This window comes from Chelonia mydas, chromosome 21 (genome assembly GCF_015237465.2).
Source record: "Chelonia mydas isolate rCheMyd1 chromosome 21, rCheMyd1.pri.v2, whole genome shotgun sequence".
Taxonomy (NCBI): Eukaryota; Metazoa; Chordata; order Testudines; family Cheloniidae; genus Chelonia; species Chelonia mydas.
The window spans coordinates 15,366,894-15,385,439 of record NC_051261.2 but is presented as its reverse complement, the minus strand read 5'-3'; the positions used below and the strand labels follow the sequence as shown (position 1 = coordinate 15,385,439).

The 18,546-nt window shown below is 62.5% G+C and overlaps 1 protein-coding gene across 11 annotated transcripts in view; it reads right to left on the bottom strand.

The window, feature by feature from the left end:
* Positions 1 to 18,546, bottom strand: part of NAV1 (neuron navigator 1) — a 289,263-nt gene that overhangs the window by 7,044 nt on the left and 263,673 nt on the right. For 6 of the 11 annotated variants that reach the window (XM_037884895.2, XM_043533524.1, XM_037884896.2 and 3 more), the window contains 16 exons: positions 17,209 to 17,292; positions 16,361 to 16,472; positions 14,949 to 15,070; positions 14,295 to 14,303; positions 9,250 to 9,446; positions 8,533 to 8,698; positions 7,953 to 8,127; positions 7,377 to 7,468; positions 7,151 to 7,246; positions 6,321 to 6,480; positions 5,609 to 5,844; positions 4,867 to 5,021; positions 3,889 to 3,960; positions 3,101 to 3,297; positions 1,450 to 1,568; positions 862 to 1,059 (listed from right to left, as the gene is read on the bottom strand). In XM_037884895.2, the coding sequence (XP_037740823.1) occupies positions 862 to 1,059; positions 1,450 to 1,568; positions 3,101 to 3,297; positions 3,889 to 3,960; positions 4,867 to 5,021; positions 5,609 to 5,844; positions 6,321 to 6,480; positions 7,151 to 7,246; positions 7,377 to 7,468; positions 7,953 to 8,127; positions 8,533 to 8,698; positions 9,250 to 9,446; positions 14,295 to 14,303; positions 14,949 to 15,070; positions 16,361 to 16,472; positions 17,209 to 17,292 (2,190 nt within the window). The remainder of the gene's footprint in view (positions 1 to 861; positions 1,060 to 1,449; positions 1,569 to 3,100; positions 3,298 to 3,888; positions 3,961 to 4,866; positions 5,022 to 5,608; positions 5,845 to 6,320; positions 6,481 to 7,150; positions 7,247 to 7,376; positions 7,469 to 7,952; positions 8,128 to 8,532; positions 8,699 to 9,249; positions 9,447 to 14,294; positions 14,304 to 14,948; positions 15,071 to 16,360; positions 16,473 to 17,208; positions 17,293 to 18,546) is intronic. The other 5 variants (XM_043533526.1, XM_043533523.1, XM_043533525.1 and 2 more) reach the window with 1 other exon arrangement.

The following is an 18,546-nucleotide window of genomic DNA, read 5'->3' as shown; positions in this document are numbered from 1 at the left end:
TCTGTGTGAGCCAGGGACCTCTCGGTGCCAGCTGGCACAGGGGTACACAGATGTTCATAGGGATCCCCTGGGTCAAGTTGACACATATTAGTTCACCAAAGGGTGGCAACGTGAAGTCACTACTGACAGCCAGCAGTCTGCTGCTCCTCGTAAGTGTGGCAAAATGTGAGTAAGGCGAAGACTGAAGAAGTCACGTGTCTACACTGAAAATTACGGTCGGAAGGTAAGGCCGGTCAGCCCAGGAGTGGTGCTAGGCGGGTGGGTTCTTTCCAGGCAGGGGGTAACAGACGCTTCTCTCTCGGTCTGATGGTGTGTGTATTGTGCATTGCAGGGCTTACGAGGGATGCCTGTTTGCAGACCAAGCCAGATACCAGCCTGCTTGCACTGGGCCCCCACATCTGCCATGCGTTTCGGCTTGTTCCCCGCAGCACCCGTTGTACGGAGCGGCCCTGCTATCAATCGCGTGCTCCATGGAATCTGTCCCTGGGTGCGTCTCCAGACTGAGACACCCTTGGGGTGGGGGTGGTGGCCCTCTGTGACAGTGTACAGCCAGTCACCTGGGGAGGATGCCCATCCTCCCTCACCAACCTTCCCCATTGTAACCCCCTTCCCCTCCAGGACCCTCTACCCAGCCATTACGACACACTGCCCTGCCCCCGCTGCCTCTGTGACCTCCCCACCCTGACACACACTGCCCTGCTCCCATGAGCTCCCACTCCAACACACACTGCCCTGCCCCCGTGACCCTGCACCCCGACACACACTGCCCTGTCCCCGCTGCCTCTGTGACCGCCCCCCCCAGTATCTTGCGGGCTCTGATCCCCCTGCGTGCTTGCACCCCCTACCGGAAGCGGCCCATACCAGGGGGTCGGAGTCCATGGAGCTGGGCGTGGTGTCTTTGACAGTCCGCTCCTCTGGGGGGGAGGCTGTGGTGTGGGGCCCCACGCTGGGTGGGGGCAGGTGGTACAGCTTCGATTGGTCCTGCTGTGCTGACGGCCAGGGCAGGGTGTCCCGGACCCACTCCACGGGGTCTTCCCAGGCTGCCTTCTGGCCATGGACCTGAAAGGGGGGACAGAGACTGGGTGAAGGAACAGTGGGGAAGGGGTGCAAGACTCCATGCTCACTGCACCGTGGGCCCAACTCCCACATGGAGGCAGCTGCAGCTCAGTCCCACTGACAGAGAGTGGGGCTCAGGACAGGGAAGGCCTGGAAGGTCAGGGTTAGCGCAGGCAGAGACAGGGCAACCTTCTAACACCCAGCTCCGCTGGTGACCCTCAATCCCGCCCCGCAGTCCCCTGCCCAGCCCTCCTCATCTCCTGCCAGCTCTGTTGAGGGTCATTCTCCTGGCTGTGGGGCAGGGCAGCTCAGGGCCATTCCTCTGATCGGATGCCCCGCATGAGGGCTGGGGTGTTAGAGCCTCGGGTCAGTTCAGAGGTTTCGGCGGGGTACCTTGATCCCGTCCTTCGCCCCCTCCTGCAGGTAGGGGATGATGGAGTTATTCCACAGGTCGATGAACCAGGTCCGGAAATCCTCAATCCCGATAGGACAGGACAGGAAGAAGCAGGGGCCTGCAGGAGGGGAGGGGACAAGGGGAGGCCAGTGAGCCGAGCAGACACAAGCCCCCGCATCCACCTTGGCCTCTAGGACCTGCCGTGCACCTCCCCAGCGTTGGCTACCAGGTCACGGCTCCTCCCAGCCTGCACAAGCACAAGGGAACCATGATCCCAAAAGGTGCCTCAACCCTGCCGCTAGGAGGTTCTCAACCCGGCACACCTGTCCCCTCCCCAGAGGAGGCCGCACTCCCAACAAGGACTTGGACCGTGATCCCAGCCCCAGCCCGGCTGTGATGGAAAACACGATGTTGGCACCTGGGCAGAGGTTGCTTCTGACCCTCGCCTGGAGCTGAGCGCCCCGGCCAAGTGGCCAATTTGTCCCCTGCAAAGGCTGCAGTGGATGTAACCACCCCAAGCTGTTTGCCACAGCTATCTCTGGGGCGGGAGCCATGGGGGACGGAGCAGGACGGCGGCACTGGGAATGCTCTCTGGCACTGCTGGGCAGCGGCTCCCTGAAAACATCCCCCTGGAATTTGGATCTTACACCCCAAGGGCTTTACAAACCAGACAGACGTGCACTGAAATGCAGCCACCTCTAGGATGGCACACTGGTGGAGGAGAGGCTGTTAGGGACCCGGGGCCGGGGACCAGACCCCCTTCTGCAGGAAGCACCCTGGCAGGCTGGCTGTATAACAGAGTGAAAGCTCCTGAGTGGAGCTGGGGGAAACAGGGCAAAAATAACCCCCCCCACCCCCGCCCGCCAAGAGTGGCTGGATTGTGCCGGGATCGAAAGGGAGCTGCTTTCCCAGAGCTCGGACGTATTTCCCAGCACTTGTGGGGGTTTTTTTAATCCAGATGTTTATCAAAATCCTGATTGAAAAATGGCCCTTGGGACCTTCGGGTCACCCCAGACACTTGGTTTCAGTTGACGGTAATTTTAATACTGGGTTTTGGTGACAATCTCGATGGAAAATTCCATATGAAACGTCACCGGCCAAGAAAAGGTCAAAAATTAAACACTTTTGCCAAAATGTTTGTTTTGGGGAGGAAAAGGCAATTTCCAAGGGAAAACCAGCCTGGAAGTTCAAAAAAAAAACAAAAAAAAAAACGGGTGTCAGCACCACCTTAGCACTCAGCCTAGCTGGACTCCAAAGCCCTGCCCTCCTCACCGGGGGCGGGGGACGGAGCTCCTGCCTTCTGACTCTGCCGTGTGACTCTCAGAAGTCCCGCCTTCTGAAGGCGGGACTTCCTGCTGTGCTGCGGGACCCCGGCCAACGACTTGGGCGAGTGCAGGGGGATGGCTTTGGCTCGTTTTCGGGTCAGTGGTGGGTTTGCCAAAGACTCAGTAGGAAACCAATGGAAGCCGATCGTTGCCTAGAAGGGGCAAAGCGTTTAGCTCTGCCCGCTCCTGCGGGCTCCCCCCCATGGGAAGGCCAGTGGCAGAGAAAATGCCAGCTGGGGGAGCTGCAGAGCCAGTCCCTGGGCCGTAGCGGGTCTGCTCCACGGCCCGTCTCCGCCCCGGCCCTGCTGGCTCCCACCCCACTCACCGATGAGGAAGTCCGAGGTGCTGTGCTTCTCCAGAAAGGTGTGCAGGTGGTACCAGAGCTTGGGCACCCAGTCCAGGACCCGCAGCAGCTCCACCCTGTTGGCGTTGATGTCGCTGTCCGACTCGAGCAGCTTCCGGCGCAGGTAGCGGACCAAGAAGCCGTTGGCCGGCTCCACGTTGTTCGAGAAAGTCAGCAGCCTGGGGGACAGGGAGGGCTTGGCGCTGCACGTCTGGACAGAACAATCACCCCCACCGCCACCTTGCCCCCCACACTCCCCGGGGTCCCGGCCCCAGCGCCCCCTGCACCCCCCCCGGGCACCATACCCCTGGTATCAGCTCCAGCGTCCCCAGTGCACTGTACCCCCAAGCAGCAGCCGCAGCGCCCCCTGCACCCCTCAGGGTGCTGTACTCCCTGGAGCCCTGTCATGTGCTACAACCCCAGCAGTGCCCACTCGAAAGGCTCCGGAAAGGCTGCCTCCCAACGCACGCCTTGCAGGCTCTCCAGAGCCTCCCACTGGGGTTGCTGGGGAGATCGGTTTCCCTGGCCAGCGGGAGCAGGACCGGGCCTGGGCCACATCCCCAACAGGTCATGGCTCCCCCCCAGCGTGGGAGCCCCTTGATCCCAGGCTGGGCAGGCACAGAAGCAGCACCCTCAGCTGATGGAGGGGTCAGGCCCAGGGCCCTGCTCAGCCTGGGCCACCAGGGCAGACAGCGGAGGAGGGACCAGCTGCCATGCAGGGACCCACAGCGTGGCTCTGCCCCCACCCCAGGCTCTGAGGTCCCCGGTACCTGAAGCTGAGGTGCAGGCCATGGTTCGGGCTCATCTTCACGGGCTGGTTAGTCGTCCCGATGATGTAGGGGCTGGGGAGAGACAGACAGACAGACAGGGCCCCATGAAACTCTGCACAGCTGCCCCCTGCTTTGGGGTTAATGTCACCACCCACTGGGGCTGGCATGGGGGAGAGGAAGGGGCAGCAATCCCACTGTCTCCCCCTTCAGGCAGGAGGAGAGATTGGCCTGCTGCCCCCCATCTTGTGGGAGAGAGGCCGAGAAAACAGTTCCCAGCCTCCTCCCCACCACCCAGGAGACCCCCGGGGACTCGGCTGGGATGCTGGCCCTGGGCTCGTCCTCTGGCCAGGGCAGGAGGCTCCCCAGCTCAGATCCTTCTGGGCTGCGCTCTCAGGATTTTAAAGCTGGGGGCTTTGGGAGTGCCATGGCCCAGTGCTAGGGGAGCTACTTGGGCCTCACTGCTGTCCCCCAGGCTTCTGCGGAGAGAGGGAGAGGGGCCAGGCCAAGGGGACCCACAGCTGGTGCACCTGGGAGGGCGCAGGGAGCCCCCCCGGCCCAGCCCCATGTCATGGGGCAGCCGACGGGGTGGAGTCCAAGGGGGTGGGGCTGGCCAGAGACCAAGGGAAGCGCCAAGGGGGGTCTGCAACCATGGAGCATAAGTGTCGTCCCCCCACGATGGGCAGGCTGGGATCCCGATGCTCCATTCCCCCCGAAGTCCCCAGTGAGAGCAGGGCTGGGCTCTCACCACAGAGCGAGGGGTGTGGGGGTTCGGGAGTGGGGCTGGGGGGCCCAGGGACTGTCGATCCCCAGGGAGCTGCGGCGGGTGGTGGAGTCGAACAGCCCCATCCCTGCCGGAGCAGTGCCAGGTGCTGGGCACAGGGCACTGCCCGGGGGCACAGCAGGGTCCGAGGCTTGGATGCCATCGGTGGGCACCAAGCAGGGGGCGGGGCCTGCATGCAGGGGGCGGGGCTCCCTTACCATTTATGGTATTTGCAGGTGAGCGCGCCATTGACAAGCTCGCTGATGGAGCAGGCCTCGCTGAGGTCGTCGAGGAGGATGACCAATGGCACGTCCCCGATGCCGGTCTCCCGGTCGATCTGATTGGCCAGGTTGGAGAGGTACAGCTGTAGGTCCTGGAATGGAACAGCGGCACTGAACCACCCATCACAGCAGGGAGCGAGGGGTTTCAGCAGCACCAGGTGTCAACAGAGCAGCGTGCGGGGAGCCCAGGGCTGGGACAGTGGGGGGCTCCGGGTCGGGATTGAGGGGCACTGGCAGAGCTGCGGGGGATCCCGGGGCTGGGACAGCAAAGGGCTGTGGGTCAGGACTGTGGGGCACCGGAAGAACCTGGGGGGGATCCCGGGGCTGGGACGGCAAAGGGCTGTGGGTCAGGACTGAGGGGCAATGGCAGAGCTGTGGGGAGCCAAGGGCTGGGACGGCAAAGGGCTGTGGGTCGGGACTGGGGGGCACCGGCAGAGCTGGGGGGGGGGGATCCCGGGGCAGGGACGGCAGAGGGCTGCGGGTCGGGGGGGCACCGGCAGAGCTGGGGGGGGATCCCGGGGCGGGGACGGCAGGGGGCTGCGGGTCAGGACTGGGGGGCACCGACCGAGCTGGGGGGGGATCCCAGGGCGGGGACGGCAGTGTCTGGAGCTCCCAGGCTCTCCTGGGGTTAGTGAGGAGGGGGATCCGGGTCCCAGCCAGCCCTCACGGAGCCCTTCACCTTGCACGACTGCTGGTGCATGTTGAAGGTGTTGACGATGCCCTCGGTGGCCTCCCGGCCCGAGCGCTCCACCAGGTACTCGGCCAGCCGGTTGGTCAGGTAGGTCTTGCCCGTGCCGCTGGGCCCCGAGAGGATGAGGCGGCGGTGCTTGAGCAGGAGGCCGATGTAGTGCTGCATCATGGGCTTGGGGATGAGGGTCTCGAACACCAGGCTGTCCACGCACTTCTCCTTCAGGCCTGTCGGGGGGCAGGGGGCGTTAGAGCGACCCCTCGCGCTGGGGCCCACCCCCAGCTCCACCTGAGCTGGACTCTGCCCCCCAAGAACCGGGGGGGAGGGGGCGGGGGCTGCCTGAGTGAGACTCCAGGGCCCCCTCCCCTTCAGGGCACAGCCTGCAGGGCCCCCTTCCCCTGGCAGATCCCCTAGCTGCCTCCCGTCCACGCTGGAAGCAGCCCTGATGTGGGCCAGGCCAGCCCTTCTCCACCCGGCTTCTTGTGCCCGACCCACGGTAGTGGCAGGGCCTGCTACTGGGGGAAGGCGGTGGGGGAGGAGATGGGGCCCAGTGCCCCAGCCCAGTGCCCCCCTCCCTTCTCCAGATCCTTAGCCGTGGCCCCTGAAGCTGAGGGGGTGGGAAGCACTGGACAAACTGTGCCCCACAGGGCTAACGCCAGACCCTGTCTCCAGGGGGTGCTGGCTCTCCCCGCCCAGTACTGGCCTTTGAGCACCACGGCGATGCTGGTCACACCCCTCCGGCAGGGGGGCAGCTCCGGGGGCTCCGTGTCCAAGACCCTCTTCACATGGCTGATGCTGTAGCCGTGGACGGACTCGGTGCTCAGCCCCAGCGTGGAGGCAGGGTCCATCTTGGTGACGTAGTCCTGGGCAAAGAGGGGCAGTGCTGGCGCTTAGCTTCCCTGGCTCCTGGCTGGTGCCCGTCAATCCTGACCCACTGCCCCCCGCCATCCCAGCCCTGCACTCCTCCCCAGCCCATCCAGACGTGGTTCCTCCCGCTGGCGCCCCCCTGCAGCACTAGGAGACCGCACCAGGCCAGCGGGAGACTCCCCGTCGGGCCCTGGGCAGGTCCCACCAAGGGGAATGAGGCGCAGGGCTGCTGGGGGGCCTGTGCTGGCCTCATGCAGCTCTTGCAATAAGCTGGGTGCCACTGGCCAGGGCTTAGCTAGGAGACACAGAGGGGCCAGGGCACCAGCAGTGCCAGGGAGGGTGCCTTGCAAATCGGCTGAGAATGCCACTCGAGAGAGAGAGGTCCATGCTGACTGGACGGGCAGAACCGTCCCTTCTGGGCCGGACATCTAGGAATCCCCACGGGAGGTGATGCATGCAAAGGGCCAACACCTGCCGAGATTGGCTCCCCTTCTCCCTGCTTCCACCCATCCAGCATGGGCATTTAAAGACCCTTAGCCAAGTGTCTCCCCTCTTCTCTGGCTAGGAGCAGCAAGAGCAGAGCCGTGCCCCGCTCCGAACCAGGGCAGGGCTCAAAGCCCAGTTCCCTAGCACCCCAGATCCCTGGGAGTTTGTTAGCATCTGTACCTTGAACACCTGGCAGACGGCTTCATCCAGCGTCTTCCAATCCACCTTCCCGCTCACCTTGCTGCAGCCCAGGAAGAATTCCTGCTGCTTTAAGTCCTGAAAGCCGAAGGCAAAGGCATGAGCATGGCTGGGACGTCCCACCGGGCACGCCCCACTGCGAGCCGTCCACGTGCCCCAACTGGGTTGTGTGCTCGCCCTGGTCCGGCTGCGCCCCCAGGGTCCTTACCCCTTTGATGATGTGCTGGGGCGGCATGCGCACTACGATCCGCAGCGTCACCTCGTCCTTCTGGGCCCCCACAGCGTCCATCGGCGACAGGTCTGGGGAGGGAGCAGCAGAGTCAGCCCCGCTCGCTGCTGGAAGCCACACTCCCCAGCAGGCGACAGCCATCCCCTGACAGCCCTTGTGACTGACGCAGCTTCTGCGAGCCAGGGCCTGACCCATAGCCTGCTACAGCTCCCAGTGTCTGCAACGAGGCAGGCTCAGGCCCCTTGCCCTGGCGCCCAGCAGCAGGCTGGGGTTGACCCTTGGATCTGGCCCCAAGGGCAGGAGGTTCCCAGCTCCTTTGGAGCTGCCAGGGGTCAGGATTTCCCTGCATATCTGGCCTGCGCCTGCCCCTGCATCCACTGTGTGGCTCCTCCAGGTTCTCTGGGGCCCACGCTGACCCCAGCCTGCAGCAGAGCCCGTGGTAGAGAAGCAGCCAGACCCCTGCCCAGGAGCGGGTTGCTGCTCTGTGCTGTGGTCAGCGGTGCACACTCGCTGCACAGAGGTCCCATCCCCGATGCATCCCGCTCTCCTTGGTACCTGTATCTGCCAAGCCGGGGCTGAAGGACTGAGCGAGGGCGAGGCCCAGTGAGCGCCGTGGGGACGAGGAGGCAGATGTGCTCCTGATGTGCCCGGGGATGGAGCCCGGCACTGACGAAGGCCCTGGGACCACCTTGAGCCGATCGTTCTCGGCCTTCAGGAGATCCACCTCCAGCTGTGGAGAAGGCAGGGGTTACAGAGCAGAGCCTGTGGCCATGGACCCAGATCAGGAACCCTCCAGCTCCCTGAGCACTCCCAGCACAAGGAAAACAGACCCTGGGCTGGTCCGGCAGGGCTCTCAGCCCACCCCCTCTCCAGTGCCGTGGAGCCACTGACCCCAATGCCACGAGACCTGTGGTGCTACTGGACAGAGCGCAGCCCCACCATCATCAAAGGCTACGGGCTGGACCATATGCTCAAAGCGCACGCCCCAGAGGAGACCGGGGGTGGTGCCTGGCCCCACCAGGGAGAGGGCTGGAAATGGCTGGGAGAGGCAGGCCAGGGGAGTGGCCCAGGGTCGGTGAGCCTGGCCCACTCTGCGGTGGGTCCGTGGCTCCCCACGCAAGGACGGGGCCCTCACCTGCATGTTGTGCATGGTCTCACGGAGCTGGTCCAGCTGGTGGGCTGAGTTCAGAGCCTCCAGCCGGATGTCGGTCAGTTTCATCTCCTTCTCCCACAGCTCCGAGCGCAGTTCCGACACCTCCTTCTTCTCCGGCTCTTCCTCCTCCTCGTTGGCCTGGAAGAGCCTGCGCCAGGAAAAAGACACCCATAGGGTGGCCGGTCACAACGTGCTCTGCTAGGGGGTGCTGAAGCGAGGTGTGACCCCGATTTCCACCCAGAGGCCACCGTCGGGTCTGAGCAATGCTTTCAGAGGAGGCTGAGCAGCAGCCGGATGGGAGGTGGGGGGGGGGGGGGGGTCACAGGGCCCAGCCGATGCCCCAGTGCCTTCCTGTGCCCACACGGCGGCAGGACCAGCGAGGGCTAGGGACGCAAACATGCCAGCCAAGCTGCCTCGTCCACCCCCATCCACAGCGATCTCGCCAGAGCAGCAGTGCTGAGGACAATGAATGCACCAGGCCAGGGGTCCGTGCTGGGTGCCAGACATGCTGCACCCAGGAAGGGAGAAGGGACTGGGTGCCCCACACCGTGGCCTGGGGCCCGAGCAGCTGGCACGGCAATCCAAGTCTATGGGCCAGGCTCCCAGCTGGAATGCATGCAGTGTCACTGGGTTACACCAGCTGGGGATCTGGCCCCATGCATAGCCCCGCGCCAGCTGCAGGGCAAGGGCTGCCCTTACTCAGTGGCATCGATGCCCACGGAGGAGGAGTTGGAGGACTTGATGGAAGGCGAGGCAGTCTCAGTGGAGCCGTGCTGCAGCTTGGGAGAGGACGGGGCTGAGGAGTCGGGGGTGGCGATTTCCTCGATGTCCGAGTAGGAGGAGGCCGACTTCGGGCCCTTCTTGATGCTGAAGGCCTTGTTGAACGAGCTCCGGAGCTGCAGAAGACAAGGAGGATGTCCAGAAAAGGTTAAACCACAGATCACCCCAGCTGTGACACCAGACACTTCCCCCGCTGGCTCCAGCCATCTCCCATCCTGACCCCGGCTCTGGCCAGCAGGCGACAAACTCCAGGGTCGCTCGGCAGGGAGAGCTTTATCTTGGGTTCCCCCCGGGAGATTCCATCTCCCCCAGCCCTTCTGCTGCTGCACTGGCCCCGCAGGGGAACCCCACAGGAGGGTGGGCGGATCTTCCATGATCACGAATGCACGCGCCCTGTGTGTCCCCCCGTCCCCCCCCGGCTTGCGAGAGCAGCATCCTGTCAGAGGAGCCGGCCCTGGGGGAGACCGACCGGGATGTCTGGTGCATCCCCTTGCCTGGGTAGAAGGAAAGAGCTGGTCGACCTTGCACATCACCCAGCCCCAGCCAGGGGTCAGCGCCTCTTACGTCCTTCCTGCGGCTGCTCAGCCATCCACAGGGGAGAGGGATACTACCCAAAAGGAAGGGGCCAATTGTGAACATCGGGGTCCCTCCAGACCGAAGTGGGGATGCCATGGGGTCCCTGCATGGCTGAGTGCCCCCACCCTCCCACCTCCATCCCTTTTGCTGTTCATACCCCTGCCCCCACTTGCTGCCCAATGCTTAGGGCCCAGATCCTCAAATCCCAGACCCACTGAAATCAGTGGGAGTTAGCAGCCTGAACAGCTTTGATGATCTGGGTCTAGGTGCCCCATGCCACTCTGTGGGGCTGCTGGCAGAGGGCAGCGTGGGACGAAGCCGTAACCCTGGGGGCTTCAGCACAGTCGGAGGGACCCAGCTGCATAAGTTCCAGGCCTATCGGCATTCCGCTGGGCCCCGGGTCAGCCCAGCCCTCCTGGGAAGGAGAAACGGCCTCCCCGAATGAGCCCTCCAGTGCCGACGGAGGACAGCCAGGAACCCCCACCCCCATGGGCAGGTCCCACTGTGCCCGCAGCTATCAGACACGCTTCCCCTTTCTGGAATGCAGAGGTGCACCTGAGCAAGCAGCGGCAGAGGCAAGCGCGGGCGCGCTCCGAGCCTGGCCGAGCCAGCATGGCCGTGCCCAGTGCTGGAGGCATGTCCGCGTTACGCTCCAGGGACAAAATCCCACAGGGCCATGGGCGGGTCCCATCGCCGCCCCCTGGCGGCACGCACAGAATATGTTCCCCGTGAGGCGGCTCCCGGGCATCCATACACAACCCCTTGGCACCCCAGGCCAGTGTGACAGCGGCAGGGCCACTCATGCCATGCCAGCTCCACTCCAGCAGGAGGCACCCTGGGGCACATCCAGCCCTGCCAGGACTCTGCAGGGCTCAGAGGAGTCTGACCAGGGAAGACCTTGGCCTGCTGCCATCCATCCCTTGTTTGAAACAACCCTGAAAGGGGACTGCAATATGAGGGAGCCGTGTGATCCAAGACCACTTCAGGGGCCCCTCTCTGCTTTGCCAGGGGAGCATGGGATAGTGGGGAGAGCGGCGGCTTGCGTGACAGCACTCGGGGTTTCTCTTTCCAGCTGTGGGGGGCTGGTTCCACCGTTCAGCCCTACCGGAGGGCACAACGGGACTGTTACTGCGCCGGCTGCTCTGTCTGGGCCTGGACTGGCTCAGCTCAAAGCAGCTGTAACTGGCTGCCCTGCGCGGGACTCCTGGGACGGGAACTGCCAACACCCAGGGGCGCAGAAAGCAGAGACCAGCCTCGGGTCTCCGATGCGGGGTACCCAATCCCAGGGTTCTCTGGGAAACTCATTACCGCCGCTCCAGCCAATCACCATCCCTGATTCTACGCCCGCAGAAGAGGACTGGCTGGCGAGGGATTCTATTCGAATGGGATGGCGTCGGGTGAACGTTCGACCGCACGCCGCTAGGGGACAGCCTGGCAGAGGAACACCCCGTTCTGGTGGACGTGGGACAACCCATTCCCCTAAAGCCCAGCTTGGCGGTGCCATGAAAGGCAGCGGGTGTGAGGCGGGGAGAGCACAGTCCCTGTCTCTGGGGGCTTGAGTCTGTTCTGTCAGGCCAGGCATGGCAGGTGGGATGCTCCAGCATGGGGGAAAGCATCACAGATGCCAAATCACGGGGCTAGAACATCTCTGTGGCTCTGATGACAGGGGAGCCTGGCTCATGAGGAAGAAGGCCAAGCCCACACAGCCCTGGGCTCTGGTGCCCAATGCCGCCATTCTGCAAGGCTCACGCCCGCCCCGCTGAACTCAACGGAGCTGCTCCTGCCAGTGCAAGGAACCCAACCCAAGGACTTGGAATCCGGCCCCAAAAGGCTCACCGGACTCTGAGGGCTCGGAGAGGGGATGCTGCTCGTGCCCAGCCCTGCATGAGCCTCCCCAGCAAGGAGGACGACGGGGTTGCTGACACATGACGGGCCTGGCGGCCCAGACTCCTGCTCAATCCGTATCCCAGATGGAGCATGCAGCATGCACACACGCACACACCGGGGGCACAGAACAGAGACACCGACTGAAAGGACGGCTCAGGGGGCCAGACGCTGTGATGGGCGGAGGGGACTCTGAAATGGGGGTGTCGCTGGCCTCATTCGCGGTCCCACACCAACCCCAGATCACTCAAGGAGGCTGCTCCCCTTTAGCGCTTTCACAACGACTGCAGGATGCCAACCAGCCCTTGTGGATTGCCGGGTGCGTCACCAGATGGCATGTCACAGGGCTGGCAATCAGTGCATTGCTCTTTCATTACCCTGGCCTTGCAGCATGCCTGACAGACCCGTACGGACCAGGCCTTCCTGGGAAGTTAAGGCCCTGTTCTGCTCCCAATGGAGCCAACGCACAGCTCGGTTCAAAGGGGGCAGGACTGGGTCTTGGGGATGGGCATCAGCCTGCCAGCCAGTGGACTAGGCCTGGTGGGCAGAGCGGGCTGGACAATGTGGTCGGGAGGGAGGGCTCCTTACTGAAAATGCTGCATTTTCAGTGGGGAACAAAACCAAAAAAACCCCAAACCATCAGAAGTCTGGAACTGAAATATTTTGATTCTGAACTGCTGCCAGGGTGCTACATGGGAGGTGCAGTTCAGTTGCCTTGTGCTCCCGTCCTCCTTCATGGGCTAGGATCCCCAGTCAGACTACAACTCCCATGATGCACCGTCTCCTCGCTTGGCCAGGAGAGGCTGTGCCTTATGGCAACCCAGTGCATCATGGGAGATGTAGTTCGATGGGGGGAAGGGGGGCAATGTCCCTGAAATACAGTTCCTGATATACAATGGGGTCCTTCCCAGGATTGGGGGGTTGGCCTTTGCCAACAGATTTTCATATTAAAATATATCTGGTCACGTTGTGTATTTCAGAGGGGAAGGAGAGCGACCCAGCTCCCTCCAAGGATGGACACCGCCCTCTCTGGAGCCAGTCAGCCCATTGAGAGGGACTGGGGTACCTTGGGGGGCCCTGTTTTACCTTAGGGCCTGAGCCTGCAGCCTCCATAAATCTGTGCCTATGGGGCTGAAGGACATTCGGCCACCATCTACTCTAAACACGTGGCACCATCACCAGAGAGGGGCAGTGACCTGCCCACAGCCCCACGTGGTGGGTGGCCAGGTCAGACTAGACCCACATCTCCGGACTCTCAAATTCTCCCCCTCCTAGCACCAGAGGATGCGGCCCTTGGAGTTGAGTAAACGAAGGAGCTTGGAGAACTTTGCCCTCTCGTCCCATTTGGTTTCAGCAGATTCGGGATGGGAGTGGGGACGCCGGCGACCCAGGAGCAAGGCTGAGGAAGGGGTCTCAACCGGCTTGGCTGAAAACACTGGTGAGAACTTTGGGTGAGAGAAACTTCTTTAGCCAGGAGGGTCAGTTTAGCCTCTAGAAAGCGTATGATGATTTTGTTTTCAACGTAACCTTCTTTCCAGCATCCTCACTCCTCATGACTTGACTTTCTAATCTCTGATGATAAACATATTCTCGTGTTTGCTACACATATATCTTAGCTGGGGTGCTATGCAGAGGGCTGATCCTCTGATATGTGCAGTTCCTTCAGGAACAGCGGGCTGGATAGTTTGGTGAGTGCTCAGTGCATCCGGGGCTGGACGCGCAGGGAACGCGCCGAGGGCTCGGGACTGGCCTCTACCTCTCGCTACCAGCACAGACCGAGCGAGGCCCGCAGAGGCCTGGAAGGCAGGGCAGAGGCAGGTGGTTTCAGGGACATGAGGTATCATCACAGCTGCCCTGGGGTGTTCCCAGTCTGGCCAACGGCAGCAGAAGGATCCCATGAGCGCCCACCCAGCCTGCTGTCGCAGTCCCAAAAGGTTCAGAAGGTTCAGGCTCTGGGGCTCTCTAGGGATTCGCTCCTCACCCGGAGGAGGAGGTCCAAAGCGCGGCCTGTCTGATCAGCAGTGCCTAGCCAGCTGGGGTACCCAGCTCCATAGGTTTCCAGGTTCTGATTAATCAGTCTGACCTCCTGCACCGCCCAGGCCAGAGATCCTGGCCCAGCCACCGCTGCCCTGAGCCCCAGGCCTTGTGGCTGAGACAGAGCATTGCTCCAAAGACCCACTAAGGCGTTTCCGGTACCAAAACTCAAGGGCACCCAACAGCCCGAGCCCCCTCTGACAATTCAGACCCAGGAGCCCAACTTCCCTTGGCCAGAGCTTGATGGGGAGATGGGGGCCGAGGAGCTAGCTTCAAAGCTAAAACAAGCCCGTAAGCCAGCAACGCTCGGCAAGCCCGGTGGATGGACCATGCTCCACGGGTGGTCAGCGCCAGTGGAATGGATGGAATGGTTAGTTTCATGAGTGCTGTCCCACTGGAAATGAGCGATCGCCCTGGACGGGGGGCAAAACACGGGGAACCAGGGGGGTGGGAAAAGGTGTCAGACTTACCTCGTACACCTGGAAAAAAAGGGTTGGGGTCAGCATTGGGGGAGAGAAAACAAAACAAAGCAAGACTTAATCACACACTCAGCTCAGAGCCCTGCCTGTACCGAGCTCCTGGAGTCAGTGCACAGCTAGGGAGCCCTGGAGACCTGGGCAGCCTCCCCTAGCCTGCTGCAGCCGGCCCGTCCCCTCTACCTGAGCTGGGACCTGCAAAGAAGGGGTGACTGACCCCCATGGGGAATCCTGGTATGGGAGGGCGACTGGGCTGGTCCCTGCTCTGTCCAACTGCCACCGCTCCAGGCTGCATTGCGGGAGCCAGCAGTTCCAGTGTGGGATATGGGGGGAGGGAGATCAGTCTGGAATGGTGCACACGTACTGGAACTGGGCTGGGGAACTTTCCCGGGTGGGCTGAAAACCCTGCCCAGCCAGCGACTCAGCCCTCGGTCCCAGAGTTGGCAAAGCACTTCCGAGAGGAAGTCCCAGCCTGCGGCGTCCCCCTGAGGCAGCCAGCAGCATGCTAATCCGGGGCACCAAGGGTCCAGCCCCATGCCACCAGGATGCCTTGTGCGCTAAGAACACAACGTGGAGAGCCCGATCCTGGGGCAGATCCTACCACAATTTCCCCCCAATGCCTCCTCCCCGCCAGCTCCCCTGACCTACCCAGCTCTTCTTCTTCTTCTTCTTGGCATCGGCATCCTTGCTGCTGCCGATGCTGGAGTGGCTGGTGATGCTGTTGAGGCTGGAGATGCTGTCAGAGGAGTTCTGCCTCTTGATGCGCAGCTCTGGGGTCCCAGGGAGCGAAGGCAGAGAGAGAGGCTGAGAATCTACGTGTTGGCAAAGAGCCCTCCCCACTGGGGCCAGTCTCACACCTCATCTATCCTGCTCTGCTCCCCTGGCTCAGCCAGCATCTTCCCCACCCCGGGCTTAGCCCCAGTTCCTGCGCCCTGCAGCGGCTTCCCTGGATTTCTCTGCACTTCGCTTCTCGCCCGTCCAGCGCCATGGGGATCCTTATCTTCCCTTATGGGATGAGTGTGCTGTCTCCAAGAAATCTGTTCTTATGGGAGCTTTGAGACATTTTGCCACCATCTAATAATGGTTCTTTGTCCTCCTAGAGCACCCTGCTAATTTGGCGGGCAAGAGGGAAGGATCAGAACCCCGTGGTGGCAAATAAGGGCAGTACACAACTCTCAGCGATTGGTTCAGGCTCTCTCCAGACTCAGGCAGACATTTCTGCATTAGTTACATTTGGAGCAGGCTTTCAAAGCACCAGAAAAGCTAGAAACAAGTGTGTGGAATGAAAGCGGGGATTCCCACAGCCCTGCAGCAAAGGGGCTGGGTTCTCCGGTAAATTCTGTGACAGAGCTCTGTGCAGGGTGGGTTTGCACAGACTGTAAGAATTAGACACAGATTTTCAAATGCTCTGCCCCCAGAACCAGAGTGAGATTTCCAAAGGTGTTTCGGTGCCAAATCAATGGGAGCTCAGAGCTTGAGACTTCTGAGGATCTGCGCCCCAGTGCCCTGTGATCGGCTGGTTGTAATTAACAAGCCGCGCTTAATACAACAGCGGGGGGCATGCACAGGGGCAGCTTGCTCCCATTGGGATGTGCTGACAGACCACGCTGGGTTCTCTCTCATCACCGGCCAATGTTATTCTGTTTCAATGAGATTCCAGACTCTCTCTTCTACCTGGACTTGAAAGAACGCTCATACATATTGCATCAAATACACAAGGACCAGGCGAGAGTGACACGGATCAGACACGTGCCACGGGCTCCCAATGGCTGCTGAGAGACGGGAGACACTGATGCAGGATGGTTTTTGCTGGGCGTTACAGGGGGTGGGGTGGTAGAGCAGACACCCCATCTCTCCTCGGGGAGAACACAAGACATTGCACTTGGGGGCGTTTTAAACCTCCCAGCTTCTTGTGAATGAGCAGAATCCCATTGTCCCCCTTTCCTCCCCGTCCTGACAAGGATCTGGATCCCCTGCCTTGATGAGGACATGACCCAGGGGGTCTAGATCACAGGCCTGGCGCTGGCCCCACAGCAGCATTGCCACGGTGCCTGGCTCACCTTTGGGCGTGATGTCAGTCCCATTCAGAGCTCCTTGGATCACGGCTTGAGCCTCCGAGTTCTTCTTCTTCAAGAAGTCGATGGTCTCCCGCAGGTCCAGCAGCTCCGTGTCCTGGCAGAAGCACAGGGAAGACACCCTGTAGTCCCTGGTTGGGTGGAGATGCTCGGGACATCGCGAACCCATGCCCACAGCAAGCACCTCTCCCCCCAGCCAGGACACATGCCAGCTGCTCGCTCAGGGTGCTGGGCACAGCGGGCTACCAACCTCCAGGGCTAATAGCCAGAGTCCTCCAGGGATGCCCAAGAGAAAAGGAGGGTCTGGGCCGGAGTCTGGGTGGCTGGTCCCAGCCACTCCAGGGCAGCCCACTGCACCAGCCGGCACAGACCCTGGGATGCAGGAGAAGCTCAGGCCCAGCAGGGATGAGCATGGGCGCTACGTGTGGGGGTAGGTGCAGTCTCCAGTCAGCCCCCTGGGGGACAGCTCCCCCAGGGATCAGCCCGAGGCACGGCTAACCTCCTGCAAGGACGTGGCAGGCTCTGCTCCTTCTCTGGGAAGAGGCTTCCCCGTCGCCCAGCAGGCTGGCTGGGGCGCTGGTGATGCTTGGGCCCTCTCCTGGACGGAGGTGCCGGCCCGCCCATGGGTCGGGTGCCCCTTCGCAGATGAAGCCCTGAGGGGACTCACAGGGAGCTGACAGTGCCAAGTTCTATCCCCCAGGCCCTGCAGCTTCACTGAGCCCAGTGGCAGCCAACAGGAGACCCCGGGGGACGGGGGGTGGGGGGGTGGAAGAGACCTGCTCCCTGGCACAGAGACCCCGGTGCCCCACCAGCTCTTCCTGCGCAGCACCCACCTTCTCTTCCGCGGTCTCTGCCAGCTGGCGCAGACGGGACGTCATGTTCACCAGGCTCTGCTCGAAGGCCGCCACCAGGTTAGCCTGAAAGGCAGTGGGAGAGGGCGTCACGCTCAGCCTGGGAACGGAGAGCACGGTGGGGAGCCCAGCTGCAACGGCAGTCCCCAGCCGGCCCCTCTGCTCGGACCACTGGCAGCTGCGTGGCAAGCACCCTGGGTGGGGGAGGTAAGCGTGCGGCACCCCCCGCCCCGCCCCATCACCTCCCAGCATCACTGTTCCCTCTGAGCTGTGCGCGTCCACAGATCCTAAACCCCGCGCACACAAAAATTTGCACAGAAGAAATTTTTTGGGCACGCGGCCTGTCAAAAATTAGAGGGAACGTTGCCCAGCATGCTGCTCTATTGCTTGCCCTGTCCTGGAGGGACCCAGGCTCACAAGCCCAGCAGCCCTGTCCATACTATTGCCATGGTCTCAACGGCAGAGAAGAGCCCTGATCTCTCGCCCCCTTGGGAAGAGACTCTCTCCCAGGAAGAGGGGGTGGGAGCCAGAGGGAAGGTGCCGGAGGTGGGGATGGACACCTGGAGTCTAGGGTGTGGAGGGATGGTGCCTGAGCGAAGGGGGCCTGGGATAGGAGCCGGTGGATAGGTGTGGCCCTTGCGGGAGGGTTCCCCCATGGCTGAGACTGGCTGGGAGGGTTCACAGCTCGGTGCCCGCTCCGGGTCCTGCCGCTCCGACCCCTCTGGTCCTGGAGCTATTGGTGCCGAGACCACAGACCAGAGCAGCCGCGCTCATGCCATGCCACAGGGCGTGTCAGTCTCTCCCGCTGGGACGCAGCAGGCCATCTCCCAGGGCCACGCCTCCCCCCCGCAGCGGCAGGCTTGCCCGGCGTGCCAGGGGCCCTGCGCACCGTGGGGACGCTGCGTGGCTCCGGGGTGGCACTCCTGCCCTGCAGAGAGCAGCCATGTGGGGGGATGATCTCAGTGGGGAGGTGACCCCACCCCACAACGTAGATCTGGGGGTGCTGTCAAAACGGGCATCTTCCTGCAAACCGCCAGTTGAGGGTGCCAGGCACAGGGGATGCACTGGCCCCATCCACTCGAGGACACTCCACTGCCAGCTGCTCCTCTGACCCATCACCCATCATCTACTCTGACCAGCTCCTGTCCCAGGGAGAGCTGCACAGGCTGGAGTGCCTCTGCTGGGCACTGGCCTCTGCATCTCTGCCCTGCCCGCCCTTCGGTGCCAGCTCTGCCCCTCATGTCCGCCACGCGGTGAGCCTTCCCCTCCTTGCTCTTGGCAGGGTCAGAAATGTCCCCATCTGCTCGCCGGAGCAGGGTG